Source organism: Artemia franciscana, chromosome 17 (assembly GCF_032884065.1).
Source record: "Artemia franciscana chromosome 17, ASM3288406v1, whole genome shotgun sequence".
NCBI classification, from domain to species: domain Eukaryota; kingdom Metazoa; phylum Arthropoda; class Branchiopoda; order Anostraca; family Artemiidae; genus Artemia; species Artemia franciscana.
In genome coordinates this window covers 538,628-557,869 of record NC_088879.1, presented here as the reverse complement: position 1 = coordinate 557,869, position 19,242 = coordinate 538,628, and the positions used below count along the sequence as shown (strand labels likewise).

The 19,242-nt window shown below is 34.1% G+C and overlaps 1 protein-coding gene across 4 annotated transcripts in view; it reads right to left on the bottom strand.

Annotated features, from left to right (window-relative positions):
• The window catches only part of LOC136037653 (regulating synaptic membrane exocytosis protein 1-like), a 371,730-nt gene that overhangs the window by 251,814 nt on the left and 100,674 nt on the right, over window positions 1–19,242 (bottom strand). For all 4 annotated transcript variants that reach the window (XR_010620002.1, XM_065720373.1, XM_065720374.1 and 1 more), the window contains exons 5-6: window positions 17,210–17,699; window positions 14,294–14,370 (exon numbers count right to left, since the gene is read on the bottom strand). Coding sequence is in view for 3 of the 4 variants with exons in the window: in XM_065720373.1 (XP_065576445.1) it covers window positions 14,294–14,370; window positions 17,210–17,699 (567 nt within the window). In the remaining variant the exon portion in view is untranslated. The remainder of the gene's footprint in view (window positions 1–14,293; window positions 14,371–17,209; window positions 17,700–19,242) is intronic.

Below are 19,242 nucleotides of genomic sequence, written 5' to 3'. Positions count from 1 at the left end.
TTATCAGTCATTGTTTACGACTGCAGGGTATCAAGTCCAATCAATAAAAGATGCCGATAATCCTTGTAAGCTAGGTAACCGACAGACCAAATAGACTTCATACTTGACGGTAAATTAAAAGAAGATTTTGACGAGAAAAGTAAATGGATTCAATCAAATCCTAATTATGAAAGATGCTGGTGTTATTATCCCCATGTCAAATTATTGACCGATTAAAAAGGCCTCGTACTCAATGGTATATTTTATCAAAACTGTATTTTGTCTCTTATCCCCAATTATAATCACCAATTCTAAAAGATGTCACATAACACTGCATTGACTGTTAATATTCAGAACTTAGGAATTATCGCTTGTTTGTTTTTTCTTGGAATCAAAAAATTGCTAATACAGTTTGTATATTGAACTTTTTCAAACTAATGAGCTTAAAAATACTGAAATAAATCTCAAAAACTTACAGCTCCTTCCTTATTCCAAAAAAAAATAAGCATTCTAGTTACTTCTTCGCATTTGGCAATAAATTTGCTCCGAAAATTTTTGTAAATTTTGCCCCAATTCAAAGTTTCAAAGAGAAGTTTCAAAAATTACTTATTTTCTCTTGCCCCCCCCCCATACCTTGATAATCACTAGGTAATTTACACCATAAGATTTGGTATATTTTGCAAAGTAAATTAAAAAATTAGCGAACCTTAAAAGTTGGAACCACAATTCAAAATTTGCAACTTCTCTCCGAGCCGGAAAGCAAGATAGTAACTCAATTTCATACAAAAAAAATTATTAATTTCAATCCCTTTACAACCTATCTTGGCTGAAAACACCGCTTCATTCTTACTATCAGTTTCTAGATGCTGGAGACTGGAAAAATGTAAATGACATCAAGTAAGTATTTGAAAAAGATACTTGAAAGAGAATTTGCCATCACTGAAAAGGACGCACAAAATTTGAAGTTCTGTTTGTTTAAGAGAAGCTGGAAAAGACATTGCGAAGTTTATGGATTTTACTCGAATTTGCCTAAGGAGGAAAGAAGGAGATGTTTCAATAGATTACCAACGTGATTTTATGTCCAGGGTGTCATTTTATATTTATATAAGCTCTAAAATAAACAAATTGCGTCTAGCCCACTTTGTTTACAAAAATGGAGGTGATAATGAAAGTGAGGGCACATAGATTAATAAAACGAGCCAGGGATGGGAGAACAAATTAATGCGTATTTGCAACGTGCAGTTTACAGCCCCTTGGTTAAGAAATCATTCTAAGGGTTTGGATATACGAGTGGTGAAACCGACCAGTAGACAAGGAGGAAAAATATATATTGCTATACGGCCCAGTTTGTGCGATGAGCGAGAAATGATCAAAAACTGTAAATTGGACCTTGCACATTATCTTGGTCAATCTTTCCCTATATAACCTAGTGATGATGTCCCATTCCGTATTTATACTTTCAGCTAACTCACAAGTTTCAAAACACGGTAAACACAGTATTTCTCAGATTCACGTATTTACGCAGGTGAGTACTATGTAGTCTGCATTTGACATATTGCTGTTGTTCCTGTAGTTTTGCATTGTTTTTCTGTAGTTCTTTTCACAAATAATATTTCATCAAGCAGTTCGTGGTAACGAGCTGTAGTAAGGAGCGACCCGGCTTAACAGTAACCAAAACTCTAAAAAACGGAATTTTGATACCAATAGCTACATAAAAAGAATTTCATTTTAATGCTGATTTTGATTATATAAGTTTCATCAAGTTTAGTCTTACCCATCAAAAGTTACGAGCCTGAGAAAATTTGCCTTATTTTAGAAAACAGGGGGACAACCTCCTAAAAGACAGAGGATCTTAACAAAAATCACACCATCAGATTCAGCGTATCAGAGAACCCTATTGTAGAAGTTTCAAGCTCCTACCTACAAAAATGTGAATTTTGTAGTTTTTGCCAGAAATCAGATCATGAATGCGTGTTGTGTTTGTTTTTTTTTTTTTTTTTTCCAGGGGTGATCGTATCGAGCCAGTGGTTCAAGAATGTTGCGAGAAGGCTCATTCTAACGGAAAAAAATAGTTCTAGTGCACTTTTTAAGTGACCAAAAAATTTGAGGGCACTTAGGCCCCCCTCCCACGCTAATTATTTCCCAAAGTCACCGGATCGAAATTCTGAGATGGCCATTTTATTCAGCATAGTCGAAAAACCTTATAACTATGTCTTTGGGGACGATTCACTCCCCCACAGTCCCATTGGGAGGGGCTACAAGTTACAAACTTTGACCAGTGCTTACATATAGAAATGGTTATTGGGAAGTGTACAGACGTTTTCAGGGGGATTTTTTGGTTGGGGAAGGGGTTGAAAATAGGGGGATATGTTGGGGGAGCTTTCTATGGAGGAATTTTTCATGGGGAAAGAATATTTCCTTGAACGGAGCACAGGATTTTCTAGCATTATTAAAAAAAAAACACTGAAAAAATAAATATGAATTCTTTTTCAACTGAAAGTAAGGAGCATTATTAAAACTTAATAGAAACAGAAATTATTTTGCATATGAGGGTTTAACCTCGTCCTAATAACTCGCTCTTTACGCTAAAGAATTCTTAGTAATTTCGACTATTTATTCTACGGCTTTTGTGATTCAGGGGTCATTCTTAAGGAATTGGGACAAAATTTAAGCTTTAGTGTAAAGAGCGAGGTACTAACGAAGGGTGAACCCCCTCATATACGTAATAACAACACACGAATACAGAAGTTCGTTACTTAAGCTAACTCTTAATTTACCTTTATCTTTTACTAATAAAAACGTTCGTAAAAATAAAAAGTTCTAGTTGCCTTTTTAAGTAACCAAAACATTGGATGGCAACTAGGCCTCCTCCCCCTCTCCTTTTTTCTCAAAATCATCCGATCAAAACTATGAGAACGCCATTTAGCCAAAAAGAAAAAAAATATTCAAATTTCATTTTAATTAAAGTGCAAAATCAAAACATGCATTAATTCAAAAACGTTCAGAAATTAAACCAAAAAAAACATGTTTTTTTTAACTGAAAGTGAGGAACGACATTAAAACTTAAAACAGAAAGAAATTACTTCGTATATTAAAGCGGTCGCTCCCTCCTCAACACCCCGCCCTTACTCTAAAGTTTTTTACTGTTTTAAAAAGTAGAGTTCAGAGAAATAGTCAAACTTTAGCGTAAAGAGCGAGGCGTTGAGGCGGGAACAGCCCCTTTCATATACGGAGTAATTTCCGTTCGTTTTAAGTTTTAACGTCGCTCCTTACTTTCAGTTAAAAAAAACTCGTTTTTTTTGTTTATTTCAACACAAAAAGAACTAACGCTTTTCGACCTCATCCAAAGGTTAACGTCAAATTGAAAAAAAGAAGTGTTTCTTCGTTTCAAAAGCTTAAAGCAAACACGATCATGTCCCCAAACAACCAGTCCACCCCTCCTAAGAAAACACCTCAGCAGCTAAAATCAGAGCTGCAAAATCTGCTTTAAGGTTAAGACATTTTTAAGGTTAAGACATTTTAAGATTTTAAGATAAAAGATTTAAGATTTTAAGATAAGAGATTTAAGATTTTGAGATAAAAAGACATTTCAAGCAAAAGTGTGCGTTGTCAAACAGTTCGTGGTAACGAACAATAAGTAAGAAGTGATGCGACTCAATAGTAACCGACACTCTCACAAACAGGGTCTTGATAACACCAGACACATCAAAGGAATTTAATTTTGATGCTTAGTCAAAACATATAGAATTCATCAAATTTAATGGCACCCATCAAAACTTACGAGCCTGAGTAGGGGGAAAACATCCCCAAAACATCAAGGGATCACGGTATTCTACATACCAGAGAACCCTACTGTTGAGGTTTAAAGCTCTTATGTACAAAAATGTGGAAATTTGCATTTTTTGCCAAACGAAAGATCACGGATACGTGTTTATTTGTTGTTTTTTTTTTCCAATGGTGATCATGTCGAACCAGTAATCGTAGAAGGTTGTGAGAGGGCTCATTCGATAGGAAATGAAAAGTTCTTCAGCTTTTTTTGAATGACTAAAAATATAGGAGTGCAGCTAGCCCCCCTCCCACGCTCATTTTTTCCCAAAGCTATCGGAAAAAAATTTTGAGATGGCCATTTTCTTCATCTTAGTCGAAAAATCTAATAACTATATCTTGAGGATAGCCCAACACAGTCCCCGGGGGAAGGGCTGGATGTTATGAACCTTGACCATTGTTTACATATAATATTGGTTATTGGGAAGTATAAAGACGTTTTCAGAGAAGATCTTTTTGGTGGAGGGGGGTTTACGGGGTTGGGTCTTTCCATTGAGAAATATTCATAGTAGAAGGGAATTTTCTATGGAGGGGGATCTGTATTTCCCATCAGGAGCAATATTAAAACTTAAAACGAACAAAAATTATTACGTATATGAGGGGATCACTCCTGGTCAATGCCTCAATCTTTGAGCCTAAGCTTTTTAGTACTTTTAAAAGATCTTAATTCTCCTGTACTTTCATTATACCGACGACCTGAAACCCGAGTTTCTGAAACCTTAGTAGGCGCTTTATACAAATCCATTATATATGAAATATTTTAATAACCTAAGCATCGTACTCTAAAGCGTAAAGTGTTAAAAAAAAAGCCCTTTAAAAACACATAAAAAAACAAGGTACTTGTGTTTTATTCAGAACCCACTCAATAAGTGAAGTTAGGTTCTTTAATGAAACAAACTACGATGCAAGTACATTTTATGAGAAAAACCTGTTTCATAGCCACAAAGACAAAACTCAATTTAGTTTGCCACGCATAGTGATAGAAGATAGTGTCTGAACATGGATTTTGAAACGAAGATTTTGAATTTACCAAAGACTGAAAAAGAGGCAATTATATTTTTCCAGGATAATGGGTTTTTGCCCACATCAAGACAGTGCATCAATGGACATGACATGACCTTTTACTCTTACGAGAAGGAACGCATAGTGATAGAAGATATCTAACCTAACCTAACTTCACTTATTGAGTGTGTTCTGAACAATACACAAGTACCCAAATTATTTGTATTCGTAGTTGGTTACGGCCCTCCTGGATACGGCCTTAGCTGATCGTTATGTGAGTCTCAGTCTCGATTGTCTGTCTGTGTGTCTGACAGACACACAGACAGACAATAATATAAACTCAATTGCTAAACTAACACCGAAAATTCATAACAGCACCAAGTTACCTGAAGCCACCACAAATACACACGCTTCTCTTCCACCTCCACCTGAAGGGAGCTTCTCTTTTTACTTCCTCCCGTGGAGTTTCTACTTTAGATCTTTTCTTCTCGAATTTATAGACACAAAGCATTGGATGGTCTATTCTTGCTCCTTATCAGCCTGAATGCGTCAATTTTGGCATGTAGAGGAGCTCAACTCGTTTAACCAAATATCCATGTTTAGACACAGAAGTCTAGCTAGGCCTTTATGTAAAAGCCCTTAATAGCACAGTTCTAGCAAGTAGTATCAGTCTGATTAATAGCACAGTGTGCCTTAATAGCACAGTTCTAGCAAGTAGTATCAGTCTGATTAATAGCACAGTGTGCCTTAATAGCACAGTTCTAGCAACTAGTATCGTTATGTGAGTATCAGTCTTGAACGTCTGTCTGTGTGTCTGACGAACGGTGGCTTCTTCCCAACCTGTTTTCCAAAGTCCAAAAGGGATTACCAAAACACCATTGTTTTGGCAACCTATGCCCTAATAAGTTGGATCAAACCCTATACTCATACATTATATTCTACTAGGAATTTCTTTAGAAGACACAAAGCACATCTTTCTAAACCTATCAAAGAGTGCAGGTTTCGGAGAAATGGTTGACCGCTGGTACATGCCATACTGAGCCATTCTTGATACTCGATTTGTGCAACTTACAAATTTGAGTTTAATATAGTTACACAACAAAACTAAATTTATTATCAGATATAGTATATTTCAAAAGAACCATTGTAAAATAATTTTGTAATTATAGACCATTCAAGTTTCCAATCTCTTATTACCATTTTAAAGGCATATTGCGTATCCTTGTCAGTCTGAAAGCTTCAAAACTCCTTTAATTACTACTTTACTTTAAATTACTTAATTAATTATAATTTAATATAATTAATTAATTTATTTATTAATTATTATTAATTAATATAATTAATTAATTACTTACTTAAATTAATAACTTTAAAACTCCTTTAATATTAAACGCAATTTTAAGGCTTATCCTTGTCAGTCTGAAAGCTTCAAAACTCCTTTAATTACTACTTTACTTTAAATTACTTAATTAATTTAATATAATTAATTAATTAATATAATCGATTAATTAATTACTTTAATTAATTACTTTGAACCTCCTTTAATATTAAACGCAATTTTAAGGCGTTTCCTTGCCAGTCTGAAAGCTTCAAAACTCCTTTAATTTAAAATGTGGAAGAAAGACACAATGTGGAAGAGTGACATGTTTAAGGCCTAGGTATAACTTTTACAACGATGAACATTGCATGACCGTACGGAAATATCCCATTTGGTGAATCAATAATAAGTTCCGTCGTTTGCGGAAGTTGTGAAATTCTGTTCACACCTAACGCCCACGGGAGACTTTTCTAATCTACTTTTTATAATCTATTGCACTACTAAAAGATGAAATTAAAGGACAGAAATGATTCTGTAAACCCTTCAGTTAGGCAGATTCAGAAACCAATATTTCGGATATCATTTTCCATTATCGAAAAGTACTATTTCTGTTATTATATATTACTTTCAAGATGCTTAGGCTTTTTTTTCATATTTCTTATGATCATCTTACGGCTCTGACTAAAAAGACGAATGCCACAAAAAAAAACAGCCTGTCGAATCATTATCTTCATGAGACAGTTGCCAGTATGTAATTCGGATACGCTTTGTTAGCAGGAGCCACAATGCACGAAAATGTAAGGGGAGTCTTTGTTTTAATGAAATCAGAACTTCAGAGTCAGGGGGGTGGCAAATTTGCTTTGTTTGATTTTTTAATGAAAACACCAATAAAGCGTTTTACGTAACCTAAGGCGGGTAGAAAGCCTCCCCTAACACTCTCCTATTGGCACCCGTGTTTGTTAGCAATTTTTACAGACGTGTTAGTTTATAATAGACAGCTGACAGTATTGTTTTTGCAGAAAAAGAGCTGGTTGTGGTCTTTCTTCAATGCATCCAGCAAAGGTTCCTGTAGAGTGTTTGAAGCATCAACAGGCCAAAAGTTGTTTAGTCTGTTTCTCTATTACCATTCATTGAGTAACCCTAAACTGGTTATTATTACCGTTGTTGCCACCATTCCTGTTATACATGTGGTGGCTGTTTACCGTCTCGTATACTGCAACATTCTTTTTCGTATTTTTTATCTATTGAGGTAGTCAATTAATACTAATTCTAACTCCCTCATAAGTGGCTTGGTGACTATTTGGTGACAGCTTTTGGTGACTATTTTTGTATAGACCGTATCTTTAACAGTAAGCTCTACGAAAAATATAGCGCCCAATCTTGCTGGCGCCCAAAAAATATGGTAGCCCAATCTTGCTTTCTAGGGCTACAATAAGAGAAAGTTTTAGATGGTTAGGACACGTTCGGCGACTGTGTTTGTGTGTGAACACACACACACACACACACACGCGCGCACGCACGCGTGCGCATGCCACCAAATAGTTACCTTATAACTATGTGTTTAAATAATATGTTCATAAATTTGAAGATATATTAGTATTTAGGAGTTTATTAGTTTAAAAGTCATTGCCTCTTTATCTTCTAAATAGAATCTTTTCAGCTACAGTTTATGATATGTATATCAGATGGCCTCAAGCTACTTTGATCGTAGAAACGAATTTAAGCCCATTAAAAACTTAAATTTCAAATAAGCAACATGACAAAAAGCTAATTGAAACATCGTATTTATTTATGTTAATAATACAATTAAATTTTATTAAGCGTCAAACAAAAATATTAAATACTTAATTAGATATTAATAGTTTGATTAAATAACATTTAATGCTTACTATCTAGTGTTCACTGACTGAAAACTATTAATCAGGGTTACAGTGCTACCTTGTTTTTTTCTTCTTCTTTTTTTATATAAAGTAAATCTACTTCTCCAATTTTGTGCGCTATAGGGAATGATCTGTTTGTAGTTTGTATATAATTACTTCTAATTGTGATTGATTAAAATGCAGGTATTTTCAAAATATCTTCTTACTTTAAAACAGCCTAACTTCTTAATAAGACCTAAAAAACGCAACTAAAACTTTTGAACTTAAACTTTCATATTTTGGACTTAATTTTTAAACGCAACTTAAACTTTTATAATTTTTCATTTGTTTAATAAATTCGCTTTTCAACTTTATATTTACTCAAACATCTTATTTAGTTCGCTGACATAAATATATATATATATATATATATATATATATATATATATATATATATATATATATATATATATATATATATATAATATATTGTTGGATGTTTAACTTATGCATGCTTGTTAAAGTAAGTAGCATTCTCTGAAAATAATTCACCATAGAATGGATCTTAAGGTTGGGGACTCAATAGCTCCTTTTATAAGTCAGGATGAAAATTAGGGGCAGAGTTTTTGATCAGCTGTTAATTACTTGGAATCGGTCAACTTAAAAAAGGGGATGATGATGATAAGGATTTGAACATATAAGCACCAAGTTTATTCTACCAATTTCAACGCTTGTCTATTCATTTTAATGATAAACTTAAGTTTTCTTAAAGACTGAACAATAGAATTGAAATATGTATTAATTGTCTGTTATAAAAAGACATAGTAATGATTGAATCATCATGAAATACGTCTTGAGGATGGGACTTTTAATGGCTCTTATGCAAGTCGGGGTGAAAATTAAGGGGTTTGACTATTCAGCCAGTTGTCAATGAGGTAGGATCGGTAAAATTGAAGAAGATCTTCTTTTTTATACATAGTACCATTTATATAGGTGTTATGATAATAACAAATAACTGCTGAAGAACTTAGGATATGTAACTTGAATTTGTAGCCTCGTTTATCACTCATCACTTACTGTGATTGAACCTCAGTTATACAATTTAAATCTGATTCTAGCTTATTTGTCGTAATTTCAAGCTCAATAAGCTTTTCAAAATTAAGGCTTTCTGCATTACTTAATAACATCCTAGGGAAATGGTAACGTAACTTATTATTCTTATATTTACTATTAGTATAATATTATATATAATATTATATATAGTATTGTATATACTATTAGTATATTACTATTGCTATTCTATATTTTATATTATTATATATATATTCACTATATTTATATTTTACTATAACTATTATATTTACTATTAATCTATAATTACTTAATAACAACCTAGGGAAACGGTAACGTAATTTATTATTCTTATATTTACTATTATGAGTACCAGCAACACCAGTTCTATCTGGCAAAGGATTTGAAAAAGGAGTTTTAGGGTGAGGAGGTCTATGGACACTGTCTGGGGGGTGGATGGGGTTTATCATAATCAATATAAATCAATATGAATGTCGTTAACTTAATTAACCCGCTAACATAATTTTTCGCGCAGCAACAGAAAAGGCCGATAATCTATAAATAAATTTCTTTTTACGGTAGTTTACAAACAGCTACGAGCACCATGTGAACCTGTGAAACACAAAAAGAATAGTATCTAAAAAAAATTTCTAATACAATAAGGAAGCTTTTTAGGGAGCAGCTCAAACTAATAACAACTGTATAAATAATAGTCAGTATGATTCTGAATTTGGCCTAAATTAACACTTTATTGTTTTAAAGACAATATTCAATATTAAAATTGTTTTTTTTTTTTATGGACTGAAGACTCGGAAGTACCATTTCAAGTATAAATATTATGCTATTTCGATTCGGAACTTATAAATTGTTGACATCTAACGCCATCTAAATAATTGTCTTTTCGAAACAAAATAAGTTAGATAGCATTTGTTCTTTCATGTTGGAAAATGTTATATTGAAAGTTTTAAAGGGGGAAGGGGTAGCGGGTGGTGGTAGTGGTGAAGAGTTCAAAGTTAAAAACTAGGGAGTTTCTCAATAAGAGGGGGTAGATAAACTAATTTTACCCTGTCTTTGAGAAATTTTCTCTTAAAAGGTTGGTCAATGCCAATTATCCCGTCAGGAATGGAGTCCTAATCGTGAAGGAAGAAATATAAGTTTTTTCTACATTAATAATATCAACTGATATGTTTTTCAGGATTTTTAATATAGCTAAGTTGCTCACAAAACAAACTAGCAATTTGAAAAGACATTGTTCAGAAGCTCGTCTAGTGGTCTGTGTAATTAGGTTGGATATTGGGGTGAAAAAGTTAACCAAATATTTCTGAAAGATTTGACGGGCCAAACAATTTTTTTAAGCCTTATACAAAAAAAAGAATCCCAAAGACTTCTAGAATTTGAACTGTACACACTAGGATAGTAGATTTCATTATAATCTTATTGTCTTTATTTACAAAGAGAAAGTTTCCCTTTGTTATGTCACTTCACATGCTGGAAGTATTTTCCTTCTATGGTAAAATGAAAATATAGAATTTAAAAGAAACTAAATGAAGATGGTAATCTTTTGAAATGACTTAATGTTCAAATTCTAAAAGAACTACGGCTTAACATATAACTAAGAAGTTAAGTTCTTGGTTAAAAATATTCCAAAATGGGATATGAAATCAGAGAGTTTAGACTTTGGGTATGGACGAACTACTTTGAAAAAATAGTTTTTGAAACATCAGAAGGTGTTTCAAGCATATATGTTGAAAAATGACTAGGAACGTTGGTGAAAAAGGTTTAAGCTTGGTATAAGAGAGATGTGCTTTGTATAATAAGTTTCTTAGTGATAGACCTTAAGAGATAAAAATTTAAGAGATGGATACTAGACATTAACTTATGACTTACAGACACTGTGAATGAAGGATATAAATTACAACAGCCAATATAGTTTATTTGCTGGACTAGACCTGGTCAAAACAGGAATTGACACTCAATAAGTGATAATGGCCAGTGTTGAGGAGAGAGGCACTTGGAGTTTTGAGGGAGTTTTGTACAGTGATAATTTTGTATGATATGCTTCAGAGGAAAGTTACCAAATTTTTGATAATTTACAAAGGAAGACAATTTATACACCAATATGAATTAGAAATTGCATTGCAAGAATGAACATTAGTTAGCCTGCAGGCCCAGCAATTACGTATAACGAACGAACTCTAGCCTATTGTAACAAAAAATTTAAAACGCGTTCTAAAAAAAAACTGTTAAGCGGAAAAGAATCCCTATTGGAAGCTGATACAGAATGTTAAATATTATTTCAATTAACCATGACCGCAAGATTTGATTGCGAAAACAAACCTATTAGAATTTAAAAACATAGCTAGAAACCCCTTGAAGAGTCACGTGATCAAAATGAAAACTGCACCATTAATAATAATTTATTTTTGACCCGCTACAAAAATCAAAGCGGAGTATCAATAAAAGAAACAAAACAAACACTACACAAAACACAAAAAACAAGAAACTAAAGCAAACAAGTAAGGCCTCCGTGGGCGGGCAGATACTTATAAGTAGACTGGGGCATTTTGCCAGCAAGCTCTGTGAGCTTCGACCCAATATCCGGGAAACTATAAATAGATATGAGGCTCCTATTCCTATACCATGGAGGTAGATACAATAGAAAACGGGAAAATCGGAAATAATAAGAACGAATTGAACTGATATCTTTTTTATAAAAAATAGGGTAAATACCGGAAAGAAACAAAACCGAATGGTCTGTAAAAACAGAATATAATTTAGCAAGAGACTTTCTATTGTATCTTCCTCGGTTAGCAACAATTTTAGAGTAACTTAATTGGATTTTCTTCTTGCAATCAGCAACAGTGAGAGTCCGTAAGGATTTTAGAGTTTTACTAACAAACATTGGAATCAAATAACCAGAAACTCCTCATACTAGTATTACAGTGCTCCATTTTCAGTAATAAGAAAAATATATCTTTCGCTCCTTTTTCTCTACTTTTTTGTAATCGCTAGCTGGTTGCTGCAACACCCCAGATTTCTCTCATGGAAAGCAGTGCTCCATTTTCTCTACTTTTTTGTAATCGCTAGCTGGTTGCTGCAACACCCCAGATTTCTCTCATGGAAAGCAGTGCTCCCTTTTCTCTACTTTTTTGTAATCGCTAGCTGGTTGCTGCAACACCCCAGATTTCTCTCATGGAAAGCAGTGCTCCATTTTCTCTACTTTTTTTGTAATCGCAAGCTGGTTGCTGCAACACCCCAGATTTCTCTCATGGAAAGCAGTGCTCCCTTTTCTCTACTTTTTTGTAATCGCTAGCTGGTTGCTGCAACACCCCAGATTTCTCTCATGGAAAGCAGTGCTCCCTTTTCTCTACTTTTTTGTAATCGCTAACTGGTTGCTGCAACACCCCAGATTTCTCTCATGGAAAGCAGTGCTCCATTTTCTCTACTTTTTTGTAATCGCTAGCTGGTTGCTGCAACACCCCAGATTTCTCTCATGGAAAGCAGTGCTCCCTTTTCTCTACTTTTTTCGTAATCGCAAGCTGGTTGCTGCAACACCCCAGATTTCTCTCATGGAAAGCAGTGCTCCCTTTTCTCTACTTTTTTGTAATCGCTAGCTGGTTGCTGCAACACCCCAGATTTCTCTCATGGAAAGCAGTGCTCCCTTTTCTCTACTTTTTTGTAATCGCTAGCTGGTTGCTGCAACACCCCAGATTTCTCTCATGGAAAGCAGTGCTCCCTTTTCTCTACTTTTTTGTAATCGCTAGCTGGTTGCTGCAACACCCCAGATTTCTCTCATGGAAAGCAGTGCTCCCTTTTCCTTATTTGTTTTTGTCGTCACTAGTTGGGTACTGATCACCCCGGATTTTTCGCTGGGGAAGCAGTGTTCATCTGACTTGCGGGTGGAGAGGTGCTGTTCGAATTCTATTTTATTTACGCGCAGTGGTGTTGTTTGACATTTGCATACCTAATCTATAATTTTGGTTTATAAATATGACGGATCATATTTTGGATATTGAACCTCCGTACAGCAGGTAGAGAATTTCTGTGGTTTTGACCCCGGGCGAAGACGGGTTGGAGGTAAGCCCTCCTCCCTATCAGCGTAGTGCACATCACCTAGTCTTTCCAAGTTAATTACGCCTAAATATTACTGTCCTGAATGTAAATGCCCAGAAACTAGTGGGACGGTGCAGTACACCAAATACAGTCAATGGTGGCATGCTAAGTGTGCAAGGATCACACTTGGAGCAAGAGAGAAACTACCGGTTTGGTTGTGCTTAAATTGTGACTTCCCAACTTCACCTTCAATTACTGGCGGTATGAACACTCCGTACGAAGTTACGCCACAAGCGAGCCCTAGATTCTTTGTCAAAAATACACCCATAGTCACACCAAGGACTTATAATCCCCAAACCAAGACAGTAACTAGGCCCAGCAGTGAGGATAAAACTCCATGCACGAATTGTTCTGAACATGTTAGTGAAATCTCAGCCTTAACTAACATATTTTCCGTTCCTGAGAATCAACGCTCAGCTATCCAAAATGAACTATTACCATTACGAAATACCCACGAATCCAATCTGATATACGTAACCGCCAGAACTTAATTGACGAAAAAACTGCAACTGTTGGCACACTAATGTTGCAGTTAAATCAGTTGCGAATCCTTTCTCCCGTGCCACCCGTGAAATTACGCTCGTCTCCCTTGAGCTCCGAAATGAATAATTCTACACAAGTCCTGAACGATCAGGTTTGTAACTCATTAAGTGACGTAAAAAATGCATGTAGTGTGAGAATGATCCTCGATGACGAGGTTCAAGAAAGTGTTAAATTAGCTAATGTTAGTTAACTGACGAGAACAAGTTTCACCTTCTGTCGATCAGTTATATCTTTTCGGTCAAAAGCTCTCTCTCAGCAACATTTCAAATTCTGTTTTAAAGTAAAATACCATTTAGAGAATTTTTTATCGGAAGACAACTGTAGAACGGCCTAGAACGACCTGAAACGCACAGGACCTCTATCAGGGTCTAGGAAAGAATGTATAGCCACTATTAAGTGATGTAAATCCAAAAGTAGATCCTATAAAATTATCGTCTCAGAAGGAGCATGGAAATCTAGCTCTTTATGAAAATAAAAACCAAAATTGAAAAATGTACAGCGTGCATCAATTGTTCTTCGGAATGACAATAAGGACGTTAATTGAAAAAAACGGCCTGTTTTGAAAAGACAAAAAAACACTCACCGACACTAAGTTCTTAACTCGAGAAGTCACATTGTCTTCCTGCTTCCACGATTTATCACTCGAATTTTCAACTTCGCCTAAAAGAAAGACGAAATAATAATAATAATAATAATAAAGATCTTGTTTAATTTTTGAATGCATAAATTGACTTTGTTTTTATTATTGACTAGCAGCGACATAGTATTTTTGTTTTTTATTCATCTACGCGACATCATTTCGCATTATACAGTGGGGTGTAGAGTCTCCTTTCTAACTTTAAATAAGTTTAAGTTTGCTTGGATTAAATTTGTCATCTTTGATGGGATTTGAATCAATATTAATTCCTGATGTGGAAGGACAACAGGGCCGTATTCAAAATTTGTCTTCACGTGGTAGTGGGTTGAGTTGAAAAAGATTATTTTTCGGGGGGGGCTTACAAAAAAGTTCCGCCAAAAAGATTTCAAAGGTTATTTCTTTTTCCGAATATTAGTCAGATACGGCAGCTAAAATTTTGGTGATAATTGGATAAAAATAAAACTCAGGACCATAGCGAAAAGTTATTCCTTGGTAGTTTGAGCATTCACTTCTTCTACCAATTTCTCTTCCCCAGTGGAATAATGAAATTTTCCCACCATTTATAAAATTAAAAAGTACCAAGGACAACTAAAATGAACACCTGATGATATGAAATGTTAAATGGAAAGTCACACAATTATACATATCTTAAAATTTTTAAAAAAAAAGGCGATTCAGTTTTTAATGGATAAGCTCTCCATTTGTAACTAAGCGGGTTTTGGTAATAGTTGGTGCCAAATTAAAAAAAAAGAACATGGCTTAAAATCAGAAAAATAAAACCTAAGAATATAGGAAACCAAGCAGATCAAGAGGGTGTAGATTTTTAGTGCATGTTTAGATGACTTTGAAAATCCAGATATTGTTAATGACTGAATTCTTATGGACGAAAGTATTGTCAAAATTAACTAATTTATTCTGGTTATTGATTTTAATGGTTCTATGTTGCGACACTGATGAAAATGTGTTCCTAAAACTTTCTATTTTTTAAACAATTTTCCTCGGAGCAAAAATTGTTTTAATTTAGATGTCCTTTGATCTTGAAAACATACAAACAATGCAAAATTAGGTTACTGATATTTTTTTGAACGAAATCTTAAAGCTGTTACAACTGTCTTCAAACTTTTCAATATTATTCGTATAAGGTCCAGTTCTGCATATTTCGTTAGAACTTGGCGCTCTCTCAAGGGTTTTACCCCTAGAAAAATGTGTTCCTCCACACCTAAGAAGTTGCTATTTCTCAGAAGAACAAAATTCTTTAGGTGGTTGGTACTCTTAAAAAAAAAAAAAAAAAAAAAAAAAAAAAAAAAAATTAGATTCTAATCCAAAAAATTGGATTAGATTCCAATAAAAAGTAAATTATTTCTTGGTCTCTTTTTTAGTTACTGTATGGCTGCCTCACTGAAGCTATTAAATCCCGTGCCCACACCCAAGTCTTAAAATGATTTACCAGATAATTATAATCCCGACAACGCCAATAAAGCCTACATGGCTTTAGTTACATACTGGCTTCATTTTCCAAGTAGAACCGTTTGATGTTATTATTTTGCCTTTTATTTTGCTGAAGGCTCAAAAAGATCATATACGTTGCTTTAAACGGAAAGTGATTTAACTTAAGACAAACATAAATTATTACGTATATGAGCGGGTTCACCCCTTCACGCTCTCCGAGCCAAAATTTAAATTTGGTTCCAATTGTTTAAGAATGACGCATGAATCATAAAGGCCGTTTAATTAGAATGAATACAATTTTTTAAAGTACTAAAAATACTTTAGTGTAAAGAGCCAAGTATCGATGAGGGGATGAACCCCCTAATATATTGCCCTGTGTGAAAACTGGTTTCACGGTCTTATTAGAGCCGACTTATTTTACGTTTTTATGAGTATCCCGTAAATTGAAACTTTCAACTTCCCACGAGAGGGTTTTTTATTCATTTTTACCACGATGATTTGTTTTTTATTGCCCCATACGAAACTGGCCCAAGGGTCTTATTCAGAGCTTTCTTACTTTACGTTATGTGTCACCACCGCCATTTCATCAACACAACTATATTAAAATCATTAACTTCTTGTGAGAGGGCTTTAACTAAATTAGTAAGAAGTGGTTGTTGAGGGGAGACAGAAGGGGGGCACCCGTCTCTGAAGCAGAAATTTTAGGTATGCTGAATTTTAAATAAATAATATAATGGGTATAACTTGTAGTTTTATTTCTATTAACATGAAATAGAGGGCACGGTTGGCAAAATTATATTATTTGAAAATTTTGTTAAAGTTTAGCCCAGAAATTTTGAGGGACACGGGGGGGGGGATAATCAAGACCTTGCTCCTGGTACAAGAAAGGCCAGAACTGACACTGTTTTATCACCTTAGCTATTTGTTATAAATACAAATAATACATCAATATATTAAAAAATATTTCAAAGTTAATGTTAATTTTAAAAGGTGGGTTCGCAACACCAGAACATACTGCAAAATATTTAAAAATATTTCTTTTTGAAAAAGTACGAGTTACTTCGTTTGGAGTTATATTTTAACAATATTTTGGAAAGTTTTTATTTTTTACAATGGCTTGGAGCTTGAAAATTGTCATGCGAAACCTCTTACAAAATTAATCCAAAAGTACGACAAAAAAAGATGTAGAGAACAAGCATTTGAATTTTTCTTCTGTTTTCAGATCAATTCTGTTCACTAAAAAGACTACTAGCCCTGTAGAATGTTAATTTAAATTAGTTAAATAATAAATTAATTTCGTTTAGAGTATTTACAGTCTCCAAAGAATTAAGTTTACTTTTTAAATTAAACTTGATTCATGAATTTAATTAATTAATAAATTAATTATTTTTATTCAACATTTTGACCCAATACCTTTTTCACTAACAGATTCACTTTCAACTTCATAATCGTCACAGCTGGTTCCACCGCTTGTTGAGCGTAATTCCTCTTCGGAACTGGACAGACTTCGTCTACGAGGACGTCTGCCCATATTATTACTTGAAGTATCCATCAAATTCTGGCTTGGTACCCTTGCTCTTTGGCGAAAAGGTTTCGGTGGAGGGGGTCTCATATTTTCTGATTGATCTGAACTAAGACTATCATTTCTCATTCCTTCGCTTTCACTTAATTTTCGTCTGTTTTCAGTAATTGATGGACGTCTGCCGAAATCTGTAGTTACATCTAGTCTAGGTGGCTCATGATAGTTATTTTGATCTTGATAGATATGTGAGCGATCAGAGCGGCCATCAAAATCATGTTTCTCACTAGTTGCGGAATACCGGCGCTGTCCACGTGAGACACACCTGTGAGTATCACTCGGTTCACGTGGTAGCTGTCGCCAATATGTTTGACTCTCGTTGCCCTAAAAATGAAATGACATAAATAAAATAGGTCGCCATGTTTCATGTCATAAAATAAGATGTCGCCAATATGTCTGACTCTCGTTGCCCTAAAACTAAATGACATAAATAAAATATGTCGCCATTTGGAATACAATAAAATGTCGCCAATATGTTGTACTCTCGTTGCTCTAAAAATAAAATGACATAAATAAAACATGTCGCCATGTTTCATGATATAAAATAAAATGTCGCCAATTTGTTTGACTCTCGTTGCCCTAAAAATAAATGATATAAATAAAACATGTCGCCATGTTTCATGCCATAAAATAAGATGTCACCAATATGTCTGACTCTCGTTGCCCTAAAAATAAATGACATAAATAAAACATGTCGCCATGTTTCATGACATAAAATAAAATGTCGCCAATTTGTTTGACTCTCGTTGCCCTAAAAATAAATGACATAAATAAAACATGTCACCATGTGTCATGACATAAAATAAGATGTCACCAATTTGTTTGAATCTCGTTGCCCTAAAACTAAATGACATAAATAAAACATGTCGCCACGTTTATTGGCATAAAATATAATGTCGTCAATATGTTGGACTCTTGTTGCTTTAAAAATAAAATGACATAAATAAAATATGTCGCCATGTTTCATGACATAAAATAAAATGTCGCCAATTTGTTTGACTCTCGTTGCCCTAAAAGTAAATGACATAAATAAAACATGTCAAATGACATAAATAAAACATGTCACCATGTGTCATGACATAAAATAAGATGTCGCCAATATGTTTGAATCTCGTTGCCCTAAAACTAAATGACATAAATAAAACATGTCGCCACGTTTATTGGCATAAAATATAATGTCGTCAATATGTTGGACTCTTGTTGCTTTAAAAATAAAATGACATAAATAAAATATGTCGCCATGTTTCATGACATAAAATAAAATGTCGCCAATTTGTTTGATACTCGTTGCCCTAAAAGTAAATGACATAAATAAAACATGCCACCATGTGTCATGACATAAAATAAGATGTCACCAATATGTTTGAATCTCGTTGCCCTAAAACTAAATGACATATATAAAACATGTCGCCACGTTTATTGGAATAAAATAAAATGTCGCCAATATGTTGGACTCTTGTTGCTTTAAAAATAAAATGACATAAATAAAACATGTCGCCACGTTTCATGACATAAAATAAAATGTCGCCAAAACATCATACGGCTAAATAAAATGTATCTGTTGATGTACCTAAAATTTTCTCAGAATACGATTAATTAAGCTTCAGCATGGGCATTTGGGGGCTTGCTAGTTCACCTTCCATCCTCATTTGCAAAATACCTTCTTTTTTTTAATTTAATGAACATTACAATAAAAAACTTTTCATTTAATATTTATTAAGAACCAAAAGCGTGGTCAGATAAAATTCTGCTCCAGGAAAATGGAACTGATAGAACGCTGTTACAGCCCTAATATAAAAGCGTAAATTTTCGCTGACAGGTTACAATACAACAAAATTTAATTTAAGAACTACAAAAACCATTTAGT